Source organism: Pleurodeles waltl, chromosome 10 (assembly GCF_031143425.1).
Source record: "Pleurodeles waltl isolate 20211129_DDA chromosome 10, aPleWal1.hap1.20221129, whole genome shotgun sequence".
NCBI classification, from domain to species: domain Eukaryota; kingdom Metazoa; phylum Chordata; class Amphibia; order Caudata; family Salamandridae; genus Pleurodeles; species Pleurodeles waltl.
The window spans coordinates 38,657,074-38,684,813 of record NC_090449.1 but is presented as its reverse complement, the minus strand read 5'-3'; the positions used below and the strand labels follow the sequence as shown (position 1 = coordinate 38,684,813).

The 27,740-nt window shown below is 47.8% G+C and overlaps 1 protein-coding gene across 5 annotated transcripts in view; it reads right to left on the bottom strand.

Annotated features, from left to right (window-relative positions):
* Window positions 1-27,740, bottom strand: part of LOC138261016 (methyl-CpG-binding domain protein 1-like) — a 1,081,642-nt gene that overhangs the window by 673,553 nt on the left and 380,349 nt on the right. For all 5 annotated transcript variants that reach the window (XM_069209617.1, XM_069209616.1, XM_069209620.1 and 2 more), the window contains one exon: window positions 20,206-20,246. In XM_069209617.1, coding sequence (XP_069065718.1) covers window positions 20,206-20,246 — 41 coding nt within the window. The remainder of the gene's footprint in view (window positions 1-20,205; window positions 20,247-27,740) is intronic.

The window sequence follows — 27,740 nt, the reverse complement described above, 5'->3', positions numbered from 1 at the left end:
ATACAAATCCCATGCACCCGGGTCATCTTGGCTCATCCCTGTGTGTGTTGGTGACTGCATCATTGGGGGTGTTGCTACCGGGGACAGATGTGGTGAATGCGCTGGCGATTGTTGTGGCGAAAACTGTGGTGGTGTTTTTTCTTTAGCCACATTCGCTCTTGGCTGCATTTCCGCCTCTTGGCATGCGAGCTTCCGCTTCATCTTTATTGGAGGAAGAGTTCTGATTTTCCCCGTGTCTTCTTTTATATGGAGCCTCCTCTGGGTAAGGTCTGGCTCTCCCATGCCCAGTTCTTGTTCAAATCTGTGATTTTGTAATTGTGTGGAAAGGCCTTGTTCCTCTGTATAGGAGCTTTGTTTCGGCTCCGAGGCCGCATGTTTCGGCAAAGAAATCTTTTCGACAGTCTTTTTCGGCTCCGAGGAAACCTTTTTGACTTTCGGGGTGCCGAACTCTCGGTGCCGAGTCTGGTCAGAGCCGGTATCTCAACCGGAGTCGGAAGTCTTTGGCTGCTGGGAGGCCTTCTTCGGTGCCGATGTTTGGTCACGTGTTTTCGGGTTAAGCCATGGCCTGTTGGCGGTGGCGTCCCCTTGGCCTTCATTATTTTGGCGTGAGTTTTCCCCGGGGCTGGTTTACTCACGGTTTGTTGCGTCTTCGGCTGCTCACTCTCGGACTCGTCTGAGTCCGAATCTCGAATGGAGAATCTCTCCTCTTCTTCGACGTCGATGTGCCCGGTCGGTGTTGACGCCATCTGGAGCCTTCGAGCTCTTCGATCCCGCAGTGTTTTCTTGGATCGAAATGCCCGGCAGGCCTTGCAAGTATCCTCCGTGTGTTTGGGAGACAAACACAGATTACAGACCAAGTGTTGGTCTGTATAAGGATACTTTGCGTGGCAGGTGGGGCAGAAGCGGAAGGGGGTCCGGTCCATGAGGTTTGAAGATGGGCGCAGTCGGGCCGACCTGGCCCCGCCGAGGAGTGGAAGCCCCGAAGGGCCGCCGGAGCGCTTCTTTCTTCGGTGTCGATGTGCTAGCACTAACCCGGTACCGAGCGCAAACAATACCGTCGAAGCTAACTAACTTTTCCGAACCGAAATACGGAACGAAGAGGAACACGTCCGAACCCGATGGCGGAAAGAAAATAATCTAAGATGAAGTCGACGCCCATGCGCAATGGAGCCGAAAGGGAGGAGTCCATCGGTCTCGTGACTCGAAAAGACTTCTTCGAAGAAAAACAACTTGTAACACTCAGAGCCCAACACTAGATGGCAGGATAATGCACAGCATGTGTATCTGCAGCTACACATGCCATTGAACATATATATATATATATATATAAATAAATGTAGCACAACACCGTCCCACAGAAAAGAAACATGGATATCTTTGGAGTGCTGGCATGCTTTTTTTGCCCTGAGACAGTGGTGACACATTAAGAATGAAACAGTGCCCCTCCTGCCCAAACTGACACCAAAGGTGGTTGATGCCTGAACAGCCCAAATATCTCTCCTGATGCTTAGCCATCTTGCTACAAGGACAAATCCGTTTTCCCCAAATGAAATGGCACACTTCTATGACATTTTCAATTTTAGAAATGTTTAAGTTTTGTTCGCAAAATGAATGGATGATGGCCATCCAAGCAAAGGCATCCGATGCAAGGAAATAAAACTGAATAGGCTGCTGTGGGAATTTTTTCTTGTATCATTCTTCAATTCATAGCTTTTCTTCCCGTATGTGTGCTAGTACATTATGTAGTTTAAGTCATCTTCACAGTACTCCATACAGGAAATTCCAGTGCATTTAGCAATATGTTATATGCAAGTGAGCACCTGCAGCTTTATTGTGCTTACTAACTCAAATAAATGTGCTCCAGCATCTGCTTGTAGAACAATTTTATACTTATGAATATTAACGGGGAAGAACATTTTGAGGCACATGTAGGAAAGTCCCTCTGTTTGGCATGGTTACCCCCACTTTTTCCATGTTTATCAGTGTGTTTACAGTGTTTCACTGGGATCTGCTAACCAGGACCCCAGTGATTGTGCTCTCTCCTCTAAATGTGGTTGCCTTGGTACCCTTTACACCCTACAATTGGCACACTGGTGTACCCCTGTAAGTCCCTAGTATATGGTACTTAGGTACCCAGGGCATTGGTACACCAGGGGTCCTCCCCCCATGGGCTGCAGCATGTATTATGCCACCCATGGGAGCCCATGCAAACTAGGTCTCCAGGCCTGTCATTGAAGCCTGCGTGAAAAGGCACATGCACCCTTTCACTGCTGGTCACTGCAGTAGGTCACTGTAAGTCACCCATATGGTAAGCCCTCCTAGCCCAGAGGGAAGGCTCCTCTGTGGGAGGGCACCCCTGTATGAGCAGAGTTGCCCCTTTGAACTCCAGATCCAAAGCAATGGACCTTGTAAGTGCAAGGAAGCCATTTTACCTGTGCCTGTTCATAGGTCACTACCTACGGTCCAGCTAGATAATTGTAACCCTGAACCTAGGCATGTTTGGTATCAAACATGTCGGAATCATACCCCAATACTAATGCCAGTATTGGTGGCATGACTCCATACACTCTGGGAGCTCCTTAGACGACCCCGATTATTGCTCCTACCAGTCTTTCAGGGTTTGCGGGCAGCCTGCACTGCTGGAGCCCCTCAGTTAGGTTTCTGCCCTCCTGCTGCTGATTGACCAGCTCAAGCAGGGGAATGCAGAACAAAGAATTTCCTGTGAGAGAGGGAGGCAACACTCTCTTCCTTGGAAATAGGTGTTACATGGCTGGGGAGGGGTAGCCTCCCCACACCACTGGCTTGCTCTTAAGGGCACAATTGGTGCCCTCCTCGCATAATCCAGTTTGCACCAGTCCAGGGACCCCCGGTCCCTGTTGTGATGCAAAAGTACACAAAGAAAAGGGGGGTGACCACTCCCCTGTCCATCACCAACCTGGGGGTGGTGCCCAGAGCTCCTCCTGATGGCCACTTGTAGGAAGTTGGCTCTGTATGTACTATTTCAAAGTAAGAAATAGCATGCACAGAGTCCAAGGGTTCCCCTTAGAGGTAAGATAGTGGCAAAAAGAGATAATTCTAATGCTCTATTTTGTGGTAGTGTGGTCGAGCAGTAGGCTTATCAGAGGGTAGTGTTAAGCATTTGTTGTACACACACAGGCAATACATGAGGAGAACACACTCAAAGACAATTCCAGGCCAATAGGTTTTTGTATAGAAAAATATATTTTCTTAGTTTATTTTAAGAACCACAGGTTCAAGATTTACAAACAATACTTTAAATGAAAGGTACTTCACTTAGGAACTTTGAATTAGCAAAATAGCATATACAGTTTTCACACAAATGGCATATAGCTATTTTAAAACTAGACACTTAGTGCAATTTTCAACAGTTCCTGGGGGAGGTAAGTGTTTGTTAGTTTTGCAGGTAATTAAACCACCTATGGGATTCAAAGTTGGGTCCAAAGTAGCCCACCATTGGGGGGTCAGAGCAACCCCAAAGTTACCACACCAGCAGCTCAGGGCCGGTCAGGTGCAGAGGTCAAGGTGGTGCCCAGAACGCATAGGCTTCAATGGAGAAGGGGGTGCACCGGTTCCAGTCTGCCAGCAGGTAAGTACCCGCGTCTTCGGAGGGCAGACCAGGGGGGTTTTGTAGGGCACCGGGGGGGACACAAGTCAGCACAAAAAGTACACCCTCAGCGGCACAGGGGCGGCCGGGTGCAGTGTGCAAACAGGCGTCGGTTCACAATAGGTTTCAATGGGAGACCAAGGGGTCACTTCAGCGATGCAGGCAGGGAGGCGGGGGGCTCCTCAGGGTAGCCCCCACCTGGGCAAGGGAGAGGGCCACCTGGGGGTCGATCCTGCACTGGAGGTCGGATCCTTCAGGTCCTGGGGACTGCGGGTGCAGTGTCTTTACCAGACGTCGGGTCTTTGAAGCAGGCAGTCGCGGTCAGGGGGTGCCTCGGGATTCCCTCTGCAGGCGTCACTGTGGGGGCTCAGGGGGGGTCAACTCCGGCTACTCATGGTCTCGTAGTCGCCGGGGAGTCCTCCCTGTGGTGTTTGTTCTCCACAAGTTGAGCCGGGCGTCGGGTGCAGAGTGCAAAGTCTCACGCTTCCTGCGGGTAATGTGTGTTGTTTCAAAGTTGCTTCTTTGTTGCAAAGTCGCAGACTTTGTAGAGCAGAGCCGCTGTCCTCAGGAGTTCTTGGTCCTTCTAGATGCAGGGTAGTCCTCTGAGGCTTCAGAGGTCGCTGGACCCTGGGAAACGCGTCGCTGGAGCAGTTTCTTTAGAAGTGGGGAGACAGGACGGTAGAGCTGGGGCCAAAGCAGTTGGTGTCTCCGTCTTCTCTGCGGGGTTTTCAGCTCAGCAGTCCTTCTTCGTCTTACGTTGCAGGAATCTAACTTGCTGTGTTCTGGGAGCCCCTAAATACTCAATTTAGGGGGTGTGTTTAGGTCTGGGGGGTTAGTAGCCAATGGCTACTAGCCCTGAGGGTGGCTACACCCTCTTTGTGCCTCCTCCCTGAGGGGAGGGGGGCACATTCCTATCCCTATTGGGGGAATCCTCCATCTGCAAGATCACCTCAGCTCAGGACACCTTGCCGCCAAAAGTGGGCCTGTGGCCGGAGGGGGGGGGCAACTCCACTAGCTGGAGTGCCCTGGGGTGCTGTAACAAAGGGGGTGAGCCTTTGAGGCTCACCACCAGGTGTTACAGTTCCTGCAGGGGGAGGTGAGAAGCACCTCCACCCAGTACAGGCTTTGTTCCTAGCCACAGAGTGACAAAGGCACTCTCCCCATGTGGCCAGCAACATGTCTGGTGTGTGGCAGGCTGCTAAAACCAGTCAGCCCACACTGGTAGTCGGTTAAGGTTTCAGGGGGCACCTCTAAGGTGCCCTCTGGGGTGTATGTTACAATAAAATGTACACTGGCATCAGTGTGCATTTATTGTGCTGAGAAGTTTGACACCAAACTTCCCAGTTTTCAGTGTAGTCATTATGGTGTTGTGGAGTTCGTGTTTGACAGACTCCCAGACCATATACTCTTCTGGCTACCCTGCACTTACTAAGTCTAAGGTTTTGCTTAGACACTGTAGGGATATAGTGCTCATGCACTTATGCCCTCACCTATGGTATAGTGCACCCTGCCTTAGGGCTGTAAGGCCTGCTAGAGGGGTGACTTATCTATACCAATAGGCAGTGTGCGGTTGGCATGGCACCCTGAGGGGAGTGCCATGTCGACTTAGTCTTTTTATCCCCACTAGCACACAAGCTGGCAAGCAGTGTGTCTGTGCTGAGTGAGGGGTCCCCAGGGTGGCATAAGACATGCTGCCGCCCTTAGAGACCTTCCCTGGCATCAGGGCCCTTGGTACCAGAGGTGTGCCAATTGTGGAAACAAAAGCACAGGTTAGGGAAAGAACACTGGTGCTGGGGCCTGGTTAGCAGGCCTCAGCACACTTTCAAATCATAACTTGGCATCAGCAAAGGCAAAAAGTCAGGGTGTAACCATGCCAAGGAGGCATTTCCTTACACCACTTGATTGTGCCATCTTGAAAACAAGATGTGCAGAGGCCCCTGGGAGCATCTGGTTGGGCAGGACAGGTAACTGACGTCAGTGACCCCCTCTGATAAGTGGTCACCCTACAGAGTGACCAAGTACCCTGTAGGGATATTTACAGACTCCCTTGCGGGTGGGTCCCGAGATCCGGTGTGCAAGACTCCACCAGGACTCCGCTGCATCAACCACTTCTGCTCTTGGCCACCGGAACCGCTGCAGGACTCTTCAGGAACCAAACAAGCCTGCAACTTCAGAGACCACCTCACCTTGCAACATTGCTTCTTCGTCTGCTTCCAGCATTTACAACATTTCCACAGCTGTGCATCCTCAGGGGTCGGCAAGACTTCAGCTGCCCCATAGAAGCAAGAAGGACTCTCCCTTGGAGTAATGGAGTCACTCTCCTGCATCCACAGGCACCTAAGGCAGCAAGAACCGGCTGCTGAGATCTTCTGCCATCCGGCTCCAGGAAGAATCTCCAACACACGTGGTGGGGGTCTGAGTGGTCCCTTGGTACTCTCTACCTGCTGTCCAACTTGGGAGATGGTGAGCCCTTGCTTCTCTTTTCAGGACAGTGCCCCTGTGCACTGTGACTCTTGCAGCAACCAAGGCTTGTTGACTCCTGCTCCAGGAGCTCTTCAGGCTCCAAGTAGCCCTGACCTCCAGCATTTAATTCTTGCAAGCACAGACTCTCCTCTTCTACTCCAGCGACCTGAGACTTCTCTCCAGGTGTGCTGACTGGTTCTCCCTGCAACTTGCTGTGCCTGCTGCCAGTGGGTTGCCTGTGGGGAGTGCGGCTGCTTCTGCTGGCTCTCCCGACTGCTGAGGGTCAGCCCAGACTGCTCTCCAAGGGTCACGTCCCCTGGACCTGGTTGGTCCTCTTCACTGCAAATCTTACTTTGCTCAGTAGTGTGGGATATCATCTGCACAACTCCAAGGATCTCCCTGTAGCCCCTGGGCTCCACAGCTGATCTTCATCTTCCCCCGTCGACCCAGATCTTCATCCACAGAAAGGTGGGTGGTGGCTCCTGCCTTGTCTGGGCACTCCTGTGTGGACTGGACTCTGTCCACTTCTTTTGCAGGTCCTCTTCATCTGAAGATCCACCGTTGGGTTCCACCGGACTTGTCCTGGTCTTGAAACCTTTCTTTTCCAAGTCCCCTTGTTAGCCTTTGGGAAGACCAGGTAACTTTCACCTCTGCTCTCCTGGTAGCTGGGAGTCACCCTGGTAATCACCTCTTGGGGTCCAGAGTTCTCCCAGCTCCCGTCGAACTACTCAACATTCTTGGGTGGGGGACTTCACTTCGCATCCCACTGTTTTAGTATATGGTTTGCCGCCCCGCCCCCCCCCCCCCATACAGCCCTTCTTGCCAATGCTTGTTGTTTCTATATGCTAATTCCTGAGAGAGAGAGAGAGAGAGAGAGAGAGAGAGAGAGAGCGAGCCTATAAGTTTTCTAGTTCAGTGTTACTGTAATAAAGTATCTATTTTTGCAATCCTGTGTGGTTCCTTTCATGTGAGTTAAATTACTGTGTGACTGCTGTGTTATTGCAAGTGCTTTACACTCCTGGATAAGTCTTGGCTGCTCACCACAGAGCCCCTGGCGTCCTGAACACTGTCTTCATTCACTAATAGGGGTTGCCTAGACCTGGTATAAGGTGTAAACACCATAGGCGTCCACAACTTACCAGGCCAGCTTCCTACAGCATATCATTAATTTGGACACCTTTTCCAACATGTTGAAAAACTCATTAAATAATGGCTTATAGTTTGGAGGAGAAACATTCAATTTCTACTGAGTGTAAATGATTCAATGTATGCTTCTAACTGCTTCACAAGCAAAAAAATACAGATGATGGACGGAATGCATAACAATTCAAACATTAACCCCCAGCCACAAAGATCTGGGATTAATCTATCGTGTTTTTTGCCCACCACACCACCCCAGTTTGGACCCAGCCATACACAAATCGGTCTTGACCCTGTTCCCCATGGGAACAGTCGAGCCCAAACTACCCAGCCAGGTCATCATTGGACCAGAAACAAGCAATCTGGCACCGGTTTCAGTGCACCGGGTATGCCCAGACGTGGAACTCATGCTGACTATGCCACTGGACTCACGCAAGCCTGGCTGAGGAAGGGTGATACCCTGAAACCGGTCACAGGATGCTTGTTTCCGATCCAGGGAGGAACTACATTAAACTTGGTATATCTCAACCTGGAGATATCAACACACAAAAGTATACACTTTGCAATAAGTAGGAAAAGCATAAAAATACATGACTCTCTGTGGGGACTAAATCATATACTAAGAAAGTGGTTTAAGAATGGAGGTGCCCAGCCAAGATAAGCGTGTTAGGATACCAGGGGTTGGAGGGAGTAAGAAATCACCAGTTAAGTACTAGAAATCCCATAGGGCTTCAGCAGGAGGGAAATCCAGCTGGAGTCGGCGGACCCCTCCCCATGAGTGAACCACTGGCAGCAGGTAAAGGGAGACGTAGTGAGGCCTCAGCAGCACAACAAAGCAGGAGTCCCACATCGCAGGAGCTGCAGAGTGGAAGCTGAATATGGAGTTGCTGAGTACTGGAGGCAAGAGCCAACAAGTATTTGCAAGGACAACAGTTGCAGCACACGGGGGTACCATTCCAGTGGCTGCAGCAAGGGTACACCGTCTCCCAAGTTGGTCAGAAGACAAGTTGGATCCTGGGAGGAAAACAGAATCTCCTCCTGTGAGCAGAACCTTTACGTTGCCCATGGACAGCAGGATCCACCAGCCGGTCGTCGTTGTCTTGGGGTGCCTGCAGATGCAGGCGAATGACTCCTTTATTTCAAGGGAGATTCCCCCTTGCTTTTTGGATGCAGACAGAGTCCTTGTGACCCTGGCGGATGCACAGCCAAAGATGTTGCACAAATCTTGCAGGAGCTGGAGAACTAGGTTGCATTGGGAGCCCTCCCAGCCAGATTCAGTCTTGTTCAGTTCCTCAGGCAGACCAGCAGCGGTTCCAGAGGCCAGAAGCACACAATATGGTGCAGAGAGTTCCTTGTAGAGTCTTGATCGACGAATCTGAGGACCCAACCTCGGAGAAGCATTTAAGTAACCATAAATGGGGCTTGGTCACTCTCTGTAGAGACCCACTTATTAGAGGGGTTTGGGGACATCAAGTACCTGGCCTAACCAGTCAGATGTGCCCAGGGGCCTCTGCCCACTTTGTTTCAAAGATGGTAGAATAAACGGGCCATGTGGCAGAGCTATGTGTACCTCCCTAGGGGAGGAGCTGGACAGGGGGTGGTCACTCCCCTGTCCTTTGTGCAGTTTCGCTCCACAGCGGAAACCGAGGGTTCCTGAGCTGGTGAAACTGGATTATGCAAGGAAGGCACCAAATGTGCCCTTTAAAACACCCACTCCAGAGACACCCATTTCATAAGGGACAGGTGGTCTTACCTCTCCCTTGCAGGAAATCCTTTGTTCTGCCTTCCCCTGATTGAGTTGCGCTCATCAGCAGAAGGTCAAAACAGTGTCTGGGTCAGCAGCAGCGTGGGCTGGCGGCCAGACTCGTTAAGGCTGCACAGGCAGAACTTGGGGATCCTCTAAGGAACATTGTACATGGTATCATGCAACTAGCAATGGAATCAGTGTAGTTGCACGATTCCAACATGTTTGAAACCAAACATGCCTAGGTTTGGAGAAGTCATTATGTAGCTGGCCCATTCGTTATCACCAGTGTCCATTTCATACCTTCAGATGGCTTACCTGCACTTACAAAGCCTAGGGCTGAATGGCCTACTAGAGGGTTGATTTAAGGTGTCTAAGTGCAGTACCATATACTAGGGACTTACATAGGTGCCCTAGTATGCCAATTGTGGGTGTAACAAGTTTACCTACAACCTAATTTAGAGGACAGAGCAGAGACACTGGGGTCCTGATTAGCAGGATCCTAGTGCACTACAGTCCAAAACACACAGACACCAGGCAAAAAGGGGTGGTTACTATGTCAGAAAGATGCTACTTTACTACACTCCTGTTGAGATAAAATTTCAGAACCCTCCTAACATCCAGTGAATGGAGAGATATTTCTTCTGGAGTAGAGAGATTCTGAAAGAATGTAGGAATTGAGATAGGCTAGTTTACATGGAAGCCACTACCTTAGGAAGGAATTTCAAGTGAGTTCTCATAACCACTTTGCTGGAATGAAAGACCATGTATGGTTCATGAGAAAATAGTGTGTGTATCTGGGTAATCCGGCGAGCTGATGTTATCGCTACCAGGAAAGCTGTTTTCCACATAAGGTGCTGTAGGGAAGCTTTGTGGATGGGTTCAAAGGGATCCTGCATAAGGCAGTAAAGCACTATATAGAGTTCCCAAGGAGGCGAGGGACGCCTAATGGGAGGGAAACCCTTCAACCCCTCTAAGAAATCCTTTATGACAGAGATATGGGAAAAAAAGAGCTCTGAGGTGACCATTTACTGTAGGTAGTAACAGCTGCCAGATGAACAGTTATGGAAGAGAATTGCAAGCCAGATTTAGCCAAGTGTAGAAGGTATGGTAGAATCACATCCTCTTGGCAAGTAGTTGGATCCACCTTCTTAGAACACCAGATGCAAAATCTCTTCCATTTGAAGGCATAAGCGGAGCGAGTAGAAGACCTCTTTGCCTCCTTGAGGATCTTTATGCAGCCTTGTCGCAAGTTGAAGTGTCCATACTGCCCTAGCTCAGGAGCCATGCTGCCAAGTTCAAGGGGAAGAGATTGTGGTGTACCATCTATTCTTCAAATTTCGTTATTAGGTCTGGCCTGCATGGCAGCTTGAGATGTGGACGCAGGTGAAGAAGGTACGGGAACCACAATTGCTGTGGCCACTCTGGAGCAATTACGATCATCTTGGTTTTGGAGAGTAACAACTTGATCAGGACTGGCAAGATAACGGCAAATCGGTGGAAAGGCGCAAAGAAACTTTCTGGACCAGTCGATCCACAGGGCATTCCCCAGCATCTATGGATGGCAGTACTTGGAGGTGAAGTCACCACATTTTCTGTTTTCTGCTGTGGCAAACAGGTTCATAGAAGAGGTGCCCCACAAGTGGAAGATACTTTGAACAACTTCTTTGTACAAAACCCACTCATGATTTTCGTTGAGAGCCCTGCTGAGAGCATCTGCTTGAACATTCTGGTCACCTGGGAGGTGAGTTCCAATTACCCTTGGGTTCCTAGCCAAAAGCCATTTCCAAATTGTCTGGGCCTCTAGTGACAAAGCTCTGGAACTGGTGCCCCCTTGTTTGTTCAAGTCGGTCATGGTGGTTTTGTTGTCCATCTGAACAAGCAGGGTGAATGATGGTTGAAAGGCCTTGAACGCCAGATGAACTGCGCAGAGTTTGAGAAGACTGACATGGTATATCATCTCTCTCTGAAACCACGAACCTTGAATCTAGAGGTGACCCATGTGGGATACCCATCTGAGCAGTGATACCTCCGTCACAATGGTTTGAGATGAAAAAGCATCCCTTCGAGGAGATTGCTTGGAGAACATCACTTCAGAGATTGTATCGCATGTAAGGGGAGTCTGATCCTGTCCTCTCAACTGCCTGTCAGCTGATCCCACTGGTCCTCTGGGCACTTCTGGAGAGGTCGCATGTGCCGGGAAGCACTGGGAGTGAGAAACATACCGGAGCCTATTGAGCCGAGAAGAGAGGTAACTGCTCTTGCCTGAGAGTCTGACATTTCTGAAGGATTGATAAGTCTCGCTCCTTCGAAGGACACACCTTTGTGTGAATTATGTCGATGAAGGCCCTTAAGTAATGCAACATCTGGACTGGTGTTGATGTGTATTTGTTGAAGTTACGGGAAGACTCAACCGATGAAGCAGCTGGCAAATTCAACTGGAATGCAGTGGACGTCTTTATGAGCCGGTCATCTAGATAAGAGTAGACGAAGATTTGGGGTTTTCTTAAATGGGCTGCCACCACAGCCATGCATTTGGAGAATATTCTGGGTGCTGACTTGAGGCCACCTGTGTACTATTAATGGTTGTGCTCACAAGGAACCTGAGAAATTTCCAATGCTTCCTGATGAGCAAAGTCAATCTTTCTGATGAAATTGGGGATATATCTGATTTAAGGCCAGCGTCCAGAACTTCTCTTTCCAAATCCACTTGTTGGTGACTTTGAGATCAGCAATGGGTCTAAAATCATGTGTGTCTTTCTTTGGTACTAGGAAATACCTGGAGTAAATGCCTGTCCCCGTCAACTGTTGGGGATGGCGTCCATCGCCTTCAACAGATGCTAACTTCCATCCTGAGCAAGTCGAGATGGGAAGTGGACAGCTTTTGTGGAATGGACGGTGGTGGGGTGGTAAACCTGAGAGAATACCCATTCTTCAGAATGTTCAGAAACCAGTCATCTCTTGTGATGTGTTGCCACTCTTCCAGGCAGTGTGCAATGCTTCGTCCTACTAGAGTGGATAACAGAGGAGGGGGAAAGGAGGGATCATGTTTTTTGTAGCTGATATGTGTTTATCACATTGGGTGGGATGTCGAGCAGAGCGTCTGCTTATGCTGTGGTTAGTAGGGTCTCTGATGTTGTTGAGATCTACTCGGAAGCCAAGAAGAGATTTCACTATCTGTGATTAAAACAGATGCTGGTAGGGTCGGAATGATTTACGCTGTTCCCAGGGTTTCTCCAGACCCACACTTTTAATATGTCCATTTCAGTTTTCATTCTTGCCACATCATCAGCATGGCTGCCAAATAGTGTGAAACCTGAGAATGGCAAATTCTGGATGCGGTGTTGTGCTTCTGGTTTTAAAGATGCTAGCCACAGCCAAGCATGCCTCCGCAAGGTGACTCCGTGACAGTAACCATGTGCAGCAAGGAGGTAAGAATCCACAGCAGCACTTACAATTAGCTCTGAGACCATTTCACCCTCGTTGACTATCTCCAAAAAATGTTCCTTTTCTCCTTTGGCAAGTGGTCAGTGAAATGCTGTATTGAATCCTAAAGGGCTTGGGTCGTACCTGCCCAAGAGAGCCGTAGCAATGGCTATCTTAATTGAAGTGGCTGATGTACTGCAGACTTTGAAACCTGCTGAGTCCAACTGTTTACTCTCCTTATCTGGTGATGGAGAGGTGGAGTTGACTTTTTTGGCAGCCAAAATAACAAAAGAGTCGGTGGAGGATCAGTACGAAGTACTAATGGGTCTTGATCAGGAGGCCAGTATTTCTTTTGAAGCCTGCATTGAGCAGGCTTAGCCATGGCTAGTGTCAGGTACAAATCCATGGCCGCTTGTTGGATACCTGGGACCAGTGGAAGCAACGGCCTTGAAACTAAGTTGAAGTAGTATCTCGAAGATTTACTATGAACGGTGTGGGTACCGACAACAGTATGTTGAGTTTTGCAGCCCATCAGACTAGCACCTTTTGAAAAGACACAAGGCCGTGGAGAGTCCAATAAAGTTGATGAATAGTCTTTTGTAGAAGAAGAATGATCAGTATGCAGCCGATGGGAGCTATGATAAGGTCCAGGACGGCAATGGTCATGTCTGACGTAGTATATCTTGACATAGTAGAAGAGCGCCCAAGTGAGTGATGTCCATGACGAGAGTGGTGGCATGATCAGGAGCGTGTTAGAGGCTTGGGAGCTGTAGTGCTTCTAGGTACTGGAGGAGGAGGTGGTGATGATGATGGAGGAAGCACCGGTGTTAGAAGTGGGGGCGCTGGAGGATGCGAAGCAGGTGGAGGTGGTGAAGATGGAGAGGATGGTGCCACAACCAGAGAAGGTGATAACTCAGATGAAGGATAAGTTCGTCTCCTCTCCCTCCTTGACGACAACCTTTTGCGTCAAAGTTTAGGTCTTGAATTTGACCAGCCAGGCCTTCTCAATGGCAAACCAGCACTTCGACGACGAGGCCCTTCTCAATGTTGTATGCCGGAGGTGGACCGGCACCTCAACGAGGTACGTCGATGCCGTACGTCAGCGATGGACCGACAGCGTATAATCCTTTGATGTCGACTGATGTTGTGTCAATGGCGAGTGCCACTGCTTCCTCAATGTTGAACCATCCTTGATGGCGAACAAATCTGCGACATCCCTTGCATCGACGTCGATCGTCTCAACGTTGTCCCAGATCAATGTCTTCTCTGGCTTGGAGCACGCTTCTCAAACCTTCAACGTCCATTGGAAGCTGAGGGAAGAGTCTTGGTGGAAGAGTGACCTTTCCTTCACTCTGAAGCCCTAACTAGAAGGCTGTGTTTGCTGGCAACGTCTCTCTTCTCTCCCTTCATGGCAAATCTTCTCCCAGTCGCACAGTGTGTGCCTGGAAAACTTCCTGCAGATGTTATAGGTGTCAGGAAGATGAGAAGAAGATAGGCAGATGATACAGACCTCATGAAGGTCTGTTTCGGTCTTTTTTCCCCTGCCACAGCTTATCAAACAATGAAGGCATTTAATTTTCCGAAATGTCTTCATTTTATAACAGAAGGCAGGAAAAGTAAAAAGACAATGAGTAAAGTGGCTGTCACCAATTCCTGACAAAAACAGCTTGAGAAAAAAAACCTATAATAGGTCAAGCTCAGTGGTTCAGGGTCCTGTCAGCAGAAGCCAGAAAAAAAGAACTGAAGCAACTGCCACCAGCTTGGCATGATGGGATACTGGTGGTCTGTAGGTTCTTAAAGGCACAGCTTCTATTTTAGCCATACAATGACAGCCTATGAGGCTACTCTGCCCTGCTCTCCATCATCTCTATTGTAAAAAAGGGGTCTGTGAAGCAGATTTATACTGTTTTCAAAACACTTTAAATTATCCAAATTTTATGTATTGGCCCTTTTTTGACTTATTATATGTATATATATGGAAAATGTCACTTACCCAGTGTACATCTGTTCATGGCATGTTCCGCTTCAGATTCACATGCTGTGCACTGTTCGTGCCATCTAGTGTTGGGCTCGGAGTGTTACAAGTTGTTTTTCTTCGAAGAAGTCTTTTCGAGTCACGGGACCGAGTGACTCTTCCCTTTCGGCTCAATTGCGCATGGGCATCAACTCCATCTTAGATTGTTTTCCCGCAGAGGGTGAGGTAGGAGTGGTAGTTAGGATGCCAAGTTAGGATTTGAAAGTGTGCTGGGACCCTGCTAACCAGGCCCCAGCGTTCTTTCCCTAAACTGTACCTTTGTCTCCACAACTGGCACAACCCTGGCACCCAGGTAAGTCCCTTGTAACTGGTACCCCAGCTACCAAGGGCCCTGATGCCAGGGAAGGTCTCTAAGGGCTGCAGCATGTCTTATGCCACCCTAGAGACCCCTCACTCAGCACATACACACTGCTTCACAGCTTGTGTGTGCTGGTGGGGAGAAAATGACTAAGTCGACATGGCACTCCCCTCAGAGTGCCATGCCAACCTCACAGTGCCTGTGGCATAGGTAAATCACCACTCTAGCATGCCTTACAGCCCTAAGGCAGGGTGCGCTATACCACAGGTGAGGGCATAAGTGCATGAGCACTATGCCCCTACAGTGTCTAAGCAAAACCTTAGACATTGCATGTGCAGGGTAGCCATAAGAGTATATGGTCTGGGAGTCTGTCAAACACGAACTCCACAGCACCATAATGACTACACTGAAAACTGGGAAGTTTGGTATCAAACTTCTCAGCACAATAAATGCACACTTTTGCCAGTGTGCCCTTTATTGTAAAATACACCCAGAGGGCATCTTAGAGATGCCCCCTGAAAACATACCCAGTACAGGCTTTATTCCTGTCCACAGATTGACAAAGGCTCTCTCCCCATGTGCCTTTGTCACTCTGTGGACAGGAATAAAGCCTGTACTGGGTGGATGTGCTTCTCACCGCCCCCCTGCAGAAACTGTAACACCTGGCGGTGAGCCTCAAAGGCTCACCCCCTTTGTTACAGTGCCACAGGGCAATCCAGCTAGTCGAGATGCCCGCCCCTCCGGCCACCGCCCCCACTTTTGGCGGCAAGGCTGGAGGAGATAATGAGGAAAACAAGGAGGAGTCACCCACCAGTCAGGACAGCCCCTAAGGTGTCCTGAGCTGAGGTGATTCTTACTTTTAGAAATCCTCCATCTTGTAGAAGGAGGATCCCCCCAATAGGATTAGGAATGTGCCCCCTCCCCACAGTGTGGAGGCACAAAGAGGGTGTAGACACCCTCAAGGAAAGTAGATATTGGCTACTGCCCTCCCAGACCTAAACACACCCCTAAATCCAATAATTAGGGGCTCCCAGAACCGAGGAAGATAGATTCCTGCAACCTAAAGAAGAGGAAGGACTGCTGACCTGAAGCCCTGCAGTGAAGACAGACGACAACTGATTTGGCCCCAGCCCCACCGGCCTGTCTTCCTACTTCGACGAAAACTGCAACAGCAACGCATCCAACAAGGACCAGCGACCTCTGAAGCCTCAGAGGACTGCCCTGCATCTAACGGACCAAGAAGCTCCCGAGAACAGCGGCCCTGTTCAACAAACTGCAACTTTCTCTGCAACAAAGAAGCAACTTTAAAGACCTCACGTTTCCTGCCAGAAGCATGAGACTTTCCAATCAGCACCCGACGCCCCCGGCTCGACCTGAGGAAAACAAACACCTCAGGGAGGACTGAGTAGCCAGAGTTGACCCCCCTGAGCCTCCACAGCGACGCCTGCAGAGGAAATCCAGAGGCTCCCCCTAACCGTGACTGCCTGCAACAACGAACCCGACGCCTGGAATCAGCACTGCACCCGCAGACCCCAGGACCTGAAGGAACCAAACTCCAGTGCAGGAGCGGCCCCGAGGCGACCCTCTACCAAGCCCAGGTGGTGGGTACCTCAAGGAGCCCCCCCTGTGCCTGCATCGATGAAGAGACCCCCGGGTCTCCCCATTGCTTTCTACACAAAACCAGACGCCTGTTTGCACTCTGCACCCGGCCGCCCCTTTGCCGGTGAGGGTGTACTTTCTGTGTCTGCGTGTGTGTCCCCCCGGTGCCTTACAAAACCCCCCTGGTCTGCCCTCCGAGGACACGGGTACTTACCTGCTGGCAAACTGGAACCGGGGCACCCCTGTTTCCATTGAAGCCTATGTGTTTTGGGCACCTCTTTGACCTCTGCACCTGACCGGCCCTGAGCTGCTGGTGTGGTAACTTTGGGGTTTCCTTGAACCCCCAACGGTGGGCTACCTTGGACTCATCTCTGAACCCTGTAAGTGTTTTACTTACCTGTGAACTTAACATTTACTTACCTCCCCCAGGAACTGTTGATGTTTGCACTGTGTCCACTTTGAAAATAGCTTATTGCCATTTGTGTCAAAACTGTACAAGCTATTGTGATTATTCAAAGTGCCTAGAACACCTGAGTGAAATACCTTTCATTTGAAGTATTACTTGTAAATCTTGAACCTGTGGTTCTTAAAATAAACTAAGAAAATATATTTTTCTATATAAAAACCTATTGGCCTGGAATCTGTCTTTGAGTGTGTGTTCCTCCTTTATGGCGTGTGTGTGTACAACAAATGTTTAACACTACCCTCTGATAAGCCTAATGCTCGACCACACTACCACAAAATAGAGCATTGGAATTATCTCTTTTTGCCACTATCTTACCTCTAAGGGGAACCCTTGGACTCTGTGCACACTATTTCTTACTTTGAAATAGTATATACAGAGCCAACTTCCTACAATATGAAAATACACATCTTTTAGATCCAGTGTTGACATGTATTCTCCGTGTTTTAGTAAGGGGACTACATCTTGTAGTGTGACCATGTGGAAGTGTTCTGATTTGATGAATAGGTTGAGAATCCTGAGATCTAAAATTGGTCTTAGTGTTTTGTACTTTTTGGGAATAAGGAAATATAGGGAATAAACCCTGTTCCTTTTTGTTGGTGAGGTACTAGTTCTATGGCTTGTTTTGTTAATAGTGCCTGCACTTGTTTGTAACATTTCTAGATGTTGCGCCGACAGTTTGTGCGCTCTTGGGGGAATATCTAGAGGAAAATGTGTGAATTCTATACAGTAACCATGTCGGATAATTGATAGGAACCATGTGTCTGTGGTTATGTCTGACCAATGTTTGTGGTAAAATCTCAGTCTTCCTCCCACAGGTGATGTCTGTTGGGGAAGGTGACGGGCAAGTCACTGTTTTTTATTAGTGGCCTGCTAAGTGGGCTGAAATTTTCCCCTTGACCTTGGGAATTGTCCCCTGAAGGACCCGCGAAACCCCCCTCTCTGATATTGGGAGTGGTAGGTGGGTTTTGCTTGAGAGGTGGATGCCTCTGAAGGCTGTTGTCTGAAACCTCCCCTATATTGCAGTTTCCTGAATGTCCCTCTGTATTGGGACGAGTAGAGTGCGCCCATGGCTTTGGCCGTATCAGTGTCCTTCTTCATCTTCTCGATGGCTGGGTCCACTTGTGGTCCAAACAGTTGTTGTTGATTAAATGGCACATTAAGTACTGCCTGTTGTATCTTGGGTTTGAACCCTGAGGATCTTAGCCAAGCGTGTCGTCTGATTGTGACTGCCGTGTTCACTGTTCTTGCGGCAGTGTCAGCGGAATCTAATGATGAACGTATCTGATTGTTCGATATTGCCTGACCCTCCTCTACCAATTACTGAGCCTGTTTTTTTTTATATTGGATGATATCACTCATCTCGTCCCAATGAGCTCGGTCATAACGTGCGAGGAGGGCTTGAGAATTTGCCACGTGCCACTGATTGGCAGCCTATGACGCTACCCTCTTTCTTGCTGCGTCGAACTTCCGACTCTCCTTATCTGGAGGTAGTGCATCTCCCGATGACTGTGAGTTGGCTCTTTTCCTTGCAGCTCCAACCACTACAGAGTCCGGGGGCAACTGTTGTGTGATGAACACTGGGTCAGACGGTGGTGGCTTGTACTTCTTTTCCACCCGCGGTGTGATGGCTCTCCCTTTCACAGGCTCTTGAAAAACTTGTTGGGCATGTTTAAGCATGCCTGGGAGCATAGGCAGGCTTTGGTAGGAAGCATGCGTGGAGGCCAAGTTGTTAAAGAGAAAATCGTCCTCCAATGGCTCTGAGTGCATGCTTACATTATGGAATGCAGCAGCCCTGGCAAAGACTTGGGTGTATGAGGTGATATCCTCAGGTGGAGAGGGTTTTGAAGGGTAGCACTCCGGGCTATTGTCCGACACAGGGGGATCGTAGAGGTCCCAAGGGTCTGCATCATCTTGCGACTGCACAATGTGTGTGGGTGACTGTGCAGTGGGCGTGGCAGTAGGTGACACTGTCCTTTGTGGTGAATGTGGAGGATAAAGGTATGGTGAAAACTGGCGAGTTGTCGATTTCTCCCCGGCCACTTTAGCTTTTGGCTGTTCAGTCTCTGATTGTTCCTGGAAAGCCAGTTTTCTTTTGAATTTGAGAGGGGGGGCAGTTTGGATCTTCCCAGTATCCTTATGGATTTGTATCCTTGTCTGCGTTTGATCAAACTCTTCCATTTGAAGTTCCTCCTCAAATCTGTGCCTCTCTTTTAGCTGCTTAGAGAGCCCATGTTCCTCGGTGTACGAGGCTTTTTTCGGCTCCGAAGCGCCCATGCTGATGGAACGCCTCGGCTCCAAAAGGCTCTATCGGGGCTTTGTCGACTCGATAAGTCAGTGTCGAGTTTTTTCGTTGACGGGTTCTCAGCTCGAGTCTGAAAACTTTGGCTCGATTTTGGCCTTTTTCGGTGTTGCTTGGTCACCGCTTTGTCTTTTATGGGTCGAGCCATGGCCTGACTGTGGGCTTGGGTTGGGGCATGCGTACTCACATGTTGGCCCACTGTAGGTGGTCGGTCTCTGTCGGAATCGTCCGAGTCCGATCCTTGAATGGAGATAGCCATCTCCTGTTCTTCGACGTCGAGGTGCTCTGAACTTTGAGGCCATTTGCATCTGCCTCGCCCTGAGATCCCTCAAGGTCTTTTTCGATCGAAAGGACTTGCAGGTCTCGCAAGTATCTTCCCTGTGCTCTGGGGACAAACACAGATTACAGACCCGATGTTGGTCTGTATAGGGATACTTAGCGTGGCACTGTGGGCAGAAATGGAAAGGGGTCTGGTCCATTAAGCTTTGACGACGTCTATGGTCAGGCCGACCAGGCCCCGGCTGGGCGCGGAAGCCTCAAAGGGCCACCGAAGCTGTGTCTCGTCGGTGTCGATGCAAGATGTTTCCCGATAGCAAACAATACCGACGCTTTTTGAGGAATTTTTGTCTTTTTCCGATTCAAATAACGGAGCGAGGAGGAACACGTCCGAACCCGATGGCGGAAAGAAAACAATCTAAGATGGAGTCGATGCCCATGCGCAATGGAGCCGAAAGGGAGGAGTCACTCGGTCCCGTGACTCGAAAAGACTTCTTAAGTACTGCTCTGTGGTCCCTGCACGTGGGCGGGACTATTAAGTGCTTATGACCATGCTTATGACTATACATTCCCTACTAGAGAACGTACATTCCACTTATTTGAAGGAAAATCAAACATGCAATCTTATATTATGCTGCAACTAACTACGAACACAGATGATGCATAATACAATGTTTCCCTCAATTCAACAGAATAATGCAAACAGCTGGCGTAACCTGTAAGAGAACAATAAGGCTTATCTACATTTAAAAACTTTCTGAGACATACATTTTCTCTACACCAACCTTACTTGTAATGCACATAGAAGTCTAGAAATAAAAGAAAGTGATTTACCTTGTAAAAGTTCTGTTCTTTCACAAATGCTCTCCTCTCAGCTACAAAAGCACAAGTGAAATATTAGCAGCAGGACTTATCAATAATTAAGTACACATAACCTCACACTATGTACATACAATAGTGGCTCAATGACAATAGTGTTAACTCAAAGGGAAAAGAAATGCTTACCAGTAACATGGGTTTGTCTAATCCCATTATAGAGTGGCCTTTAGGAAGAGGCAATGTGGCTGTATCTGTAAGAGTTTCCAAAGCTGGAGACCAAGTGTAAACTAGCTCCAGCACTCAGAATGCACAGCTTTTCTAGAATAACCAACTGTTCAGTACTATAACACTTAGGGGGTTATTCCAACTTTGGAGGAAGTGGTAATCCGTCCCAAAAGTGACGGTAAAGTGACGGATATACCACCAGCCGTATTACGAGTCCATTATATCCTATGGAACTCGTAATACGGCTAGTGGTAAATCCGTCACATTTAGGACGGATTACCACCTCCTCCAAAGTTGGAATAACCCCCTTAGTGTGAGAGCAAGAAACTGCTTCTAAAAAATAATATACAACATATGATGTATGATTAGGACATGGGGTTAGGATAAGACTGTGTATAATACAAGAGAGCGCATGGCCTAGAAATAATCAAGTCATCAGAAAAGGGAATTGTATCCTACTTTTTCATCAAGATGCTTGTCCCAACCCTTTTCTCAACCTGTAGGAAGCCTTCACTCATCAGAACGGAGACAGAGGATGAAAACTTAGTATCATACAGTTTAAGCAAAAGAGGCCAAGATGAACTCAGATTTAGTCGATGGCAACCTATAATGAAGCAATAAGGCATAACATACCGGTTTTCACTCTATAACACCACCACATGGCAAAAAAACATTGGAACATCCCATTTTGTCTTTCCACATGATCAAATTAGTTGTCTCTGATTCAAGTTCTTTTTCAGGCATTGTGTGTGTGTGGCGACAACACAAGTGTACAGAGGTTTAGAGAAGTATTTTTCTTTAAAAAACGTAAGATATTTTTGTAAATAATATCTAACTGGTCCTCTCCTTTCTACCATTCCTAAACAACATGTGCAGACTCAATTTCCCAGAAGGATAAGCTACTCACCTGTAAATTCTAGTTCTCTTCAAGGGGAATCCTCATCAAAGTAAAAAGCACTGAATATTCCCACCCACATGCAGGGCCCTGGATTATACATAAACACACGTGTAGGAAGTTGGCTCTGTATGTACTATTTCAAAGTAAGAAATAGCATGCACAGATTCCAAGGGTTCCCCTTAGAGGTAAGATAGTGGCAAAAAGAGATATTTCTAATGCTCTATTTTGTGGTAGTGTGGTCGAGCAGTAGGCTTATCAGAGGGTAGTGTTAAGCATTTGTTGTACACACACAAGCAATAAATGAGGAACACACACTCAGAGACAATTCCAGGCCAATAGGTTTTTATATAGAAAAGGAAAATGTCACTTACCCAGTGTACATCTGTTCGTGGCATTAGTCGCTGCAGATTCACATGCTGTGCATAGTCCGCCGTCTGGTGTTGGGTCGGAGTGTTACAAGTTGTTTTTCTTCGAAGAAGTCTTTTCGAGTCACGAGACCGAGGGACTCCTCCCACTTCGGTTCCATTGCGCATGGGCGTCGACTCCATCTTAGATTGTTTTCCCCGCAGAGGGTGAGGTAGGAGTTGTGTATGCTAATAATAGTGGCCATGCAATGGAATAAATACGTATGTACAAAATGAAGGTTTAATGTAATATATTTACAAATGTACAAATGTTCAAGATCTACTTCTAAACGGCTACAGGCTCCCGGGGAGGAGGGTGGGCGCATGTGAATCTGCAGCGACTAATGCCACGAACAGATGTACACTGGGTAAGTGACATTTTCCGTTCGGTGGCATGTGTAGCTGCAGATACACATGCTGTGCATAGACTAGTAAGCAGTTATCTCCCCAAAAGCGGTGGTTCAGCCTGTAGGAGTGGAAGTAGTTTGAAATAAAGTTCTTAGTACGGCTTGACCTACTGTGGCCTGTTGTGCAGATAACACATCTACACAGTAGTGTTTAGTAAATGTATGAGGCGTAGACCATGTTGCTGCCTTACATATTTCGGTCATTGGAATATTTCCGAGAAAGGCCATAGTAGCACCTTTCTTTCTGGTTGAGTGTGCCTTTGGTGTAATAGGCAGTTCTCTTTTTGCTTTAAGATAGCAGGTTTGGATGCACTTTACTATCCATCTGGCGATACCTTGTTTTGAAATTGGATTTCCTGTATGAGGTTTTTGAAAGGCAATAAATAGTTGTTTTGTCTTCCTAATTTCTTTTGTCCTGTCAATGTAGTACATTAGCGCTCTTTTGATGTCTAATGTATGTAGTGCTCTTTCAGCTATTGAATCTGGCTGTGGGAAGAACACTGGTAATTCCACTGTTTGGTTTAAGTGGAATGGTGAGATAACCTTTGGTAAGAATTTTGGATTTGTTCTTAGAACGACCTTATGTTTGTGTATTTGAATAAATGGTTCTTGTATGGTAAACGCCTGTATTTCACTTACTCTTCTTAGAGATGTGATGGCAACGAGAAATGCAACTTTCCATGTTAAGTATTGCATTTCACAAGAATGCATGGGTTCGAAAGGTGGACCCATGAGCATTGTCAAGACAATGTTGAGGTTCCATGAAGGAACAGGTGGTATCCTTGGTGGTATAATTCTCTTTAGGCCCTCCATAAACGCTTTAATGACCGGTATTCTAAATAGGGAAGTTGAATGAGTAATCTGCAGATAAGCAGATATTGCTGCGAGATGTATTTTTATGGAAGAGAAAGCTAGATTTGATTTTTGTAAATGTAGTAAATATGCTACTACATCTTTTGGAGATGCATGCAATGGTTGGACTTGAGTATTATGGCAGTAACAAACAAATCTTTTCCATTTACTTGCATAGCAGTGTCTAGTGGATGGTCTTCTAGCTTGTTTTATGACCTCCATACACTCTTGTGTGAGGTTTAAGTGTCCAAATTCTAGGATTTCAGGAGCCAAATTGCTAGATTCAGCGATGCTGGGTTTGGATGCCTGATCTGTTGTTTGTGTTGTGTTAACAGATCTGGCCTGTTGGGTAGTTTGACATGAGGTACTACTGACAGGTCTAGTAGTGTGGTATACCAAGGTTGTCTTGCCCATGTTGGAGCTATTAGTATGAGTTTGAGTTTGTTTTGACTCAATCTGTTTACTAGATATGGAAGGAGAGGGAGAGGGGGAAAAGCGTACGCAAATATCCCTGACCAATTCATCCATAGAGCGTTGCCTTGAGATTCGCGGTGTGGGTACCTGGATGCGAAGTTTTGGCATTTTGCGTTTTCTTTTGTTGCAAATAGATCTATTTGAGGTGTTCCCCAAATTTGGAAGTAAGTGTTCAGGATTTGGGGGTGAATTTCCCATTCGTGGACCTGTTGGTGATCCCGAGAGAGATTGTCTGCTAGCTGGTTCTGGATCCCTGGAATAAACTGTGCTATTAGGCGAATGTGATTGTGAATTGCCCAATGCCATATTTTTTGTGTTAGGAGACACAACTGTGTCGAGTGTGCTCCCCCCTGTTTGTTTAAATAATACATTGTCGTCATGTTGTCTGTTTTGACAAGAATGTATTTGTGGGTTATCATTGGTTGGAATGCTTTCAACGCTAGAAATACTGCTAACAATTCTAGGTGATTTATATGAAACTTTCTTTGATGTACGTCCCATTGTCCTTGGATGCTGTGTTGATTGAGGTGTGCTCCCCACCCTGTCATGGAAGCATCCGTTGTTATTACGTGTTGTGGCACTGGGTCTTGGAAAGGCCGCCCTTTGTTTAAATTTGTACTGTTCCACCATAGAAGCGAGATGTATGTTTGGCGGTCTATCAACACCAGATCTAGAAGTTGACCCTGTGCCTGTGACCATTGTGATGCTAGGCACTGTTGTAAGGGCCGCATGTGCAATCTTGCGTTTGGGACAATGGCTATGCATGAGGACATCATGCCTAGGAGTTTTAATACCATCTTTGCGTGTATCTTTTGTGTTGGATACATAGCTTGTATCACCTTGTGAAAATTTTGAACCCTTTGTGGACTTGGAGTGGCTATCCCTTTTGTTGTGTTGATTGTCGCTCCTAAGTATTGCTGTGTTTGACGAGGCAAAAGGTTTGACTTTGCATAGTTGATGGAGAAACCTAGTTTGTAAAGGGTTTGTATAACATAATCTGTGTGGTGTGAACACTTTGTTAGCGAGTTGGTTTTGATTAACCATTCGTCTAGGTACGGAAACACGTGTATTTGCTGCCTCCTGATATGTGCAGCTACTACTGCTAGACATTTTGTAAAGACTCTTGGTGCTGTTGTTATTCCGAATGGCAACACTTTGAATTGGTAATGTATTCCTTTGAATACGAACCGTAGGTATTTCCTGTGCGAGGGATGTATCGGTATATGGAAATACGCGTTTTTTAGATCTAACGTTTTCATGTAGTCTTGCGGTTTCAGTAGTGGTATTACGTCTTGTAACGTGACCATGTGAAAGTGGTCTGATTTGATGTAGGTGTTTAGTGTTCTGAGATCTAATATTGGTCTCAGAGTTTTGTCCTTTTTTGGTATTAGAAAGTACAGTGAGTAAACTCCTGTGTTCTTTTGTGTTTTTGGTACTAATTCTATTGCGTCTTTTTGCAGTAATGCTTGAACTTCTAGTCCTAGAAGGTCTATATGCTGTTTTGACATATTGTGTGTTTTCGGTGGGACATTTGGAGGGAGTTGGAGAAATTCTATGCAATAACCATGTTGGATAATTGCTAAGACCCAAGTGTCTGTTGTTATTTCTTCCCATGATTTGTGGAACTGGCTTAGTCTTCCCCCCACTGGTGTTGTGTGAAGGGGTTGTGTGACCTGTGAGTCACTGTTTATTTGGAGGGGTTTTTGGACCTTGAAACTTTCCCCGGTTTCTTGGGAATTGGCCCCCTCTGTATTGGCCCCAAAAGCCACCCCTTTGATATTGTCCCTGGTAGGGAGGTGGTCTTGATTGTGAGGTGCTGGCTTCTGTGGCTTGACCTCGAAACCCTCCTCTGAAAGTAGTTTTGCGAAATGTGCCAAATGTGCCTCTGTCCTGCGGGGAATAGAGTGCGCCCATGGCTTTAGCTGTGTCAGTGTCCTTTTTTAATTTTTCAATTGCAGTGTCCACTTCTGGGCCAAACAATTGCTGTTCATTGAACGGCATATTGAGCACTGCCTGTTGTATCTCAGGTTTGAAGCCGGATGTGCGCAACCATGCGTGCCTCCTTATTGTTACAGCAGTATTTATTGTTCTTGCAGCTGTATCTGCTGCATCCATAGAAGAACGGATTTGGTTGTTGGATATATTCTGTCCCTCTTCAACCACTTGTTTTGCCCGTTTCTGGAATTCTTTGGGGAGGTGCTCGATGAGATGCTGCATCTCGTCCCAATGGGCTCTGTCATATCGCGCTAGGAGTGCTTGCGAGTTAGCGATGCGCCATTGATTTGCAGCTTGTGCTGCAACCCTTTTCCCCGCTGCATCAAACTTGCGGCTTTCCTTGTCAGGAGGTGGTGCGTCGCCTGATGTGTGCGAGTTGGCTCTTTTACGAGCTGCTCCTACGACAACTGAATCTGGTGTCAGTTGTGATGTAATAAAAGCAGGGTCTGTGGGCGGTGCCTTGTATTTCTTCTCCACCCTTGGAGTTATTGCTCTGCTTTTAACTGGCTCCTTAAAAATGTGTTTAGCGTGCCTTAGCATTCCCGGGAGCATAGGAAGGCTTTGATAATTGCTATGGGTGGAGGACAGGGTGTTAAAGAGGAAGTCATCCTGGATAGGCTTTGAATGTAGCGATACATTATGAAACTCTGCTGCCCTAGCTACCACCTGTGCATATGCCGTACTGTCCTCAGGTGGTGAGGGCTTAGTGGGGTACGACTCAGGGCTATTGTCCGATACTGGAGCGTCATAGAGATCCCATGCGTCCTGATCATCTTGGCTCATGGCGGTATGAGCTGGTGATTGTGGCGGAGTCTGTGCCGGCGATATATGAGTTGCCGGTGGTGGAGAGGGTGGTGGAGTTACCTTCTTTACCACTTTTGCTTGTGGTGTCTTGTCTTGTTGTTGGAAATCTCGTTTCCTTTTTCTTCTGATTGGGGGAAGAGTGCTGATCTTCCCTGTACCACTTTGTATAAAGATCCGCTTTTGCGTGTGATCTACATCTGTTGTTTGTAATTCCTCCTCAAATCTGTGTCTTTGTAGTTGGGAGGACAGTGATTGTTCCTCTGAGTAGGAACTGGCTTTTGGTTCGGTTGCTGGGCGTTTTGGCACCGAAACCGTGTCTTTTGTTGTTTTCGGCTCTGACGAGATCTTTCTCTTTTTCGGTGTCGTACCCTCTCGGTGTCGACCATCTTCGGTGCCGCTATCTCTGTGCCGAGCAGCTTCGGTGCCGCTGTCTCGGTGTCGACCCTTTTCTGCGGCACTTTCTCGGTCCCGAGATTGCTGCGTGCCTGTGTCTCGACCTGAGTCGGACGATCTCGGCACCAGCTCGCCCTTTTTCGGTGCCGATGGACGGTCACCTACTTTATGGGTTGAGCCATGGCCTGTTGGCAGTGGCATCCCCTGGGCTTTGTCTGTTTTTTCATGTGTTCTTTCTTTCGACGTCTTACTCACGGTTGGTTGCTCGTCGACGTCGAATTCTTCGGAATCCGAATCGCGGATGGAAAAAGTTTCTTCTTCTTCTTCCTCCTCGAACCCTTGTTGTCCTGTCGGCGTGGAAGCCATCTGCAACCTCCTGGCTCTTTGGTCCCTGAGCGTTTTTCTGGACCGAAACGCGCAACAGGCCTCACACGACTCTTCCTTGTGCTCGGGGGACAGGCACAAGTTACAGACCAAATGTTGGTCTGTATAAGGATATTTACTGTGGCATTTAGGACAGAATCGGAACGGGGTCCGTTCCATCAGTCTCGATGTTGCACGCGGTCGGGCCAACCAGGCCCCGACGGGGGATCGAAAATACCCCGAAGGGTTACCGGAGCTCTTTAAGGCTCGGTGTCGATTTGCCCTAACTATCCCGATACCGAACGAAACAATACTGACGAATTTTCCGTTGATTCTGACTAACTTTCCGACCCGAAACACGGAGCGAAAAGGAACACGTCCGAACCCGATGGCGGAAAAAAAACAATCTAAGATGGAGTCGACGCCCATGCGCAATGGAACCGAAGTGGGAGGAGTCCCTCGGTCTCGTGACTCAAAAAGACTTCTTCGAAGAAAAACAACTTGTAACACTCCGACCCAACACCAGACGGCGGACTATGCACAGCATGTGTATCTGCAGCTACACATGCCACCGAACATATATTTTCTTAGTTTATTTTAAGAACCACAGGTTCAAGATTTACAAACAATAATTTAAATGAAAGGTACTTCACTTAGGAACTTTGAATTAGCAAAATAGCATATACAGTTCACACACAAATGGCATATAGCTATTTTAAAACTAGACAGTGCAAT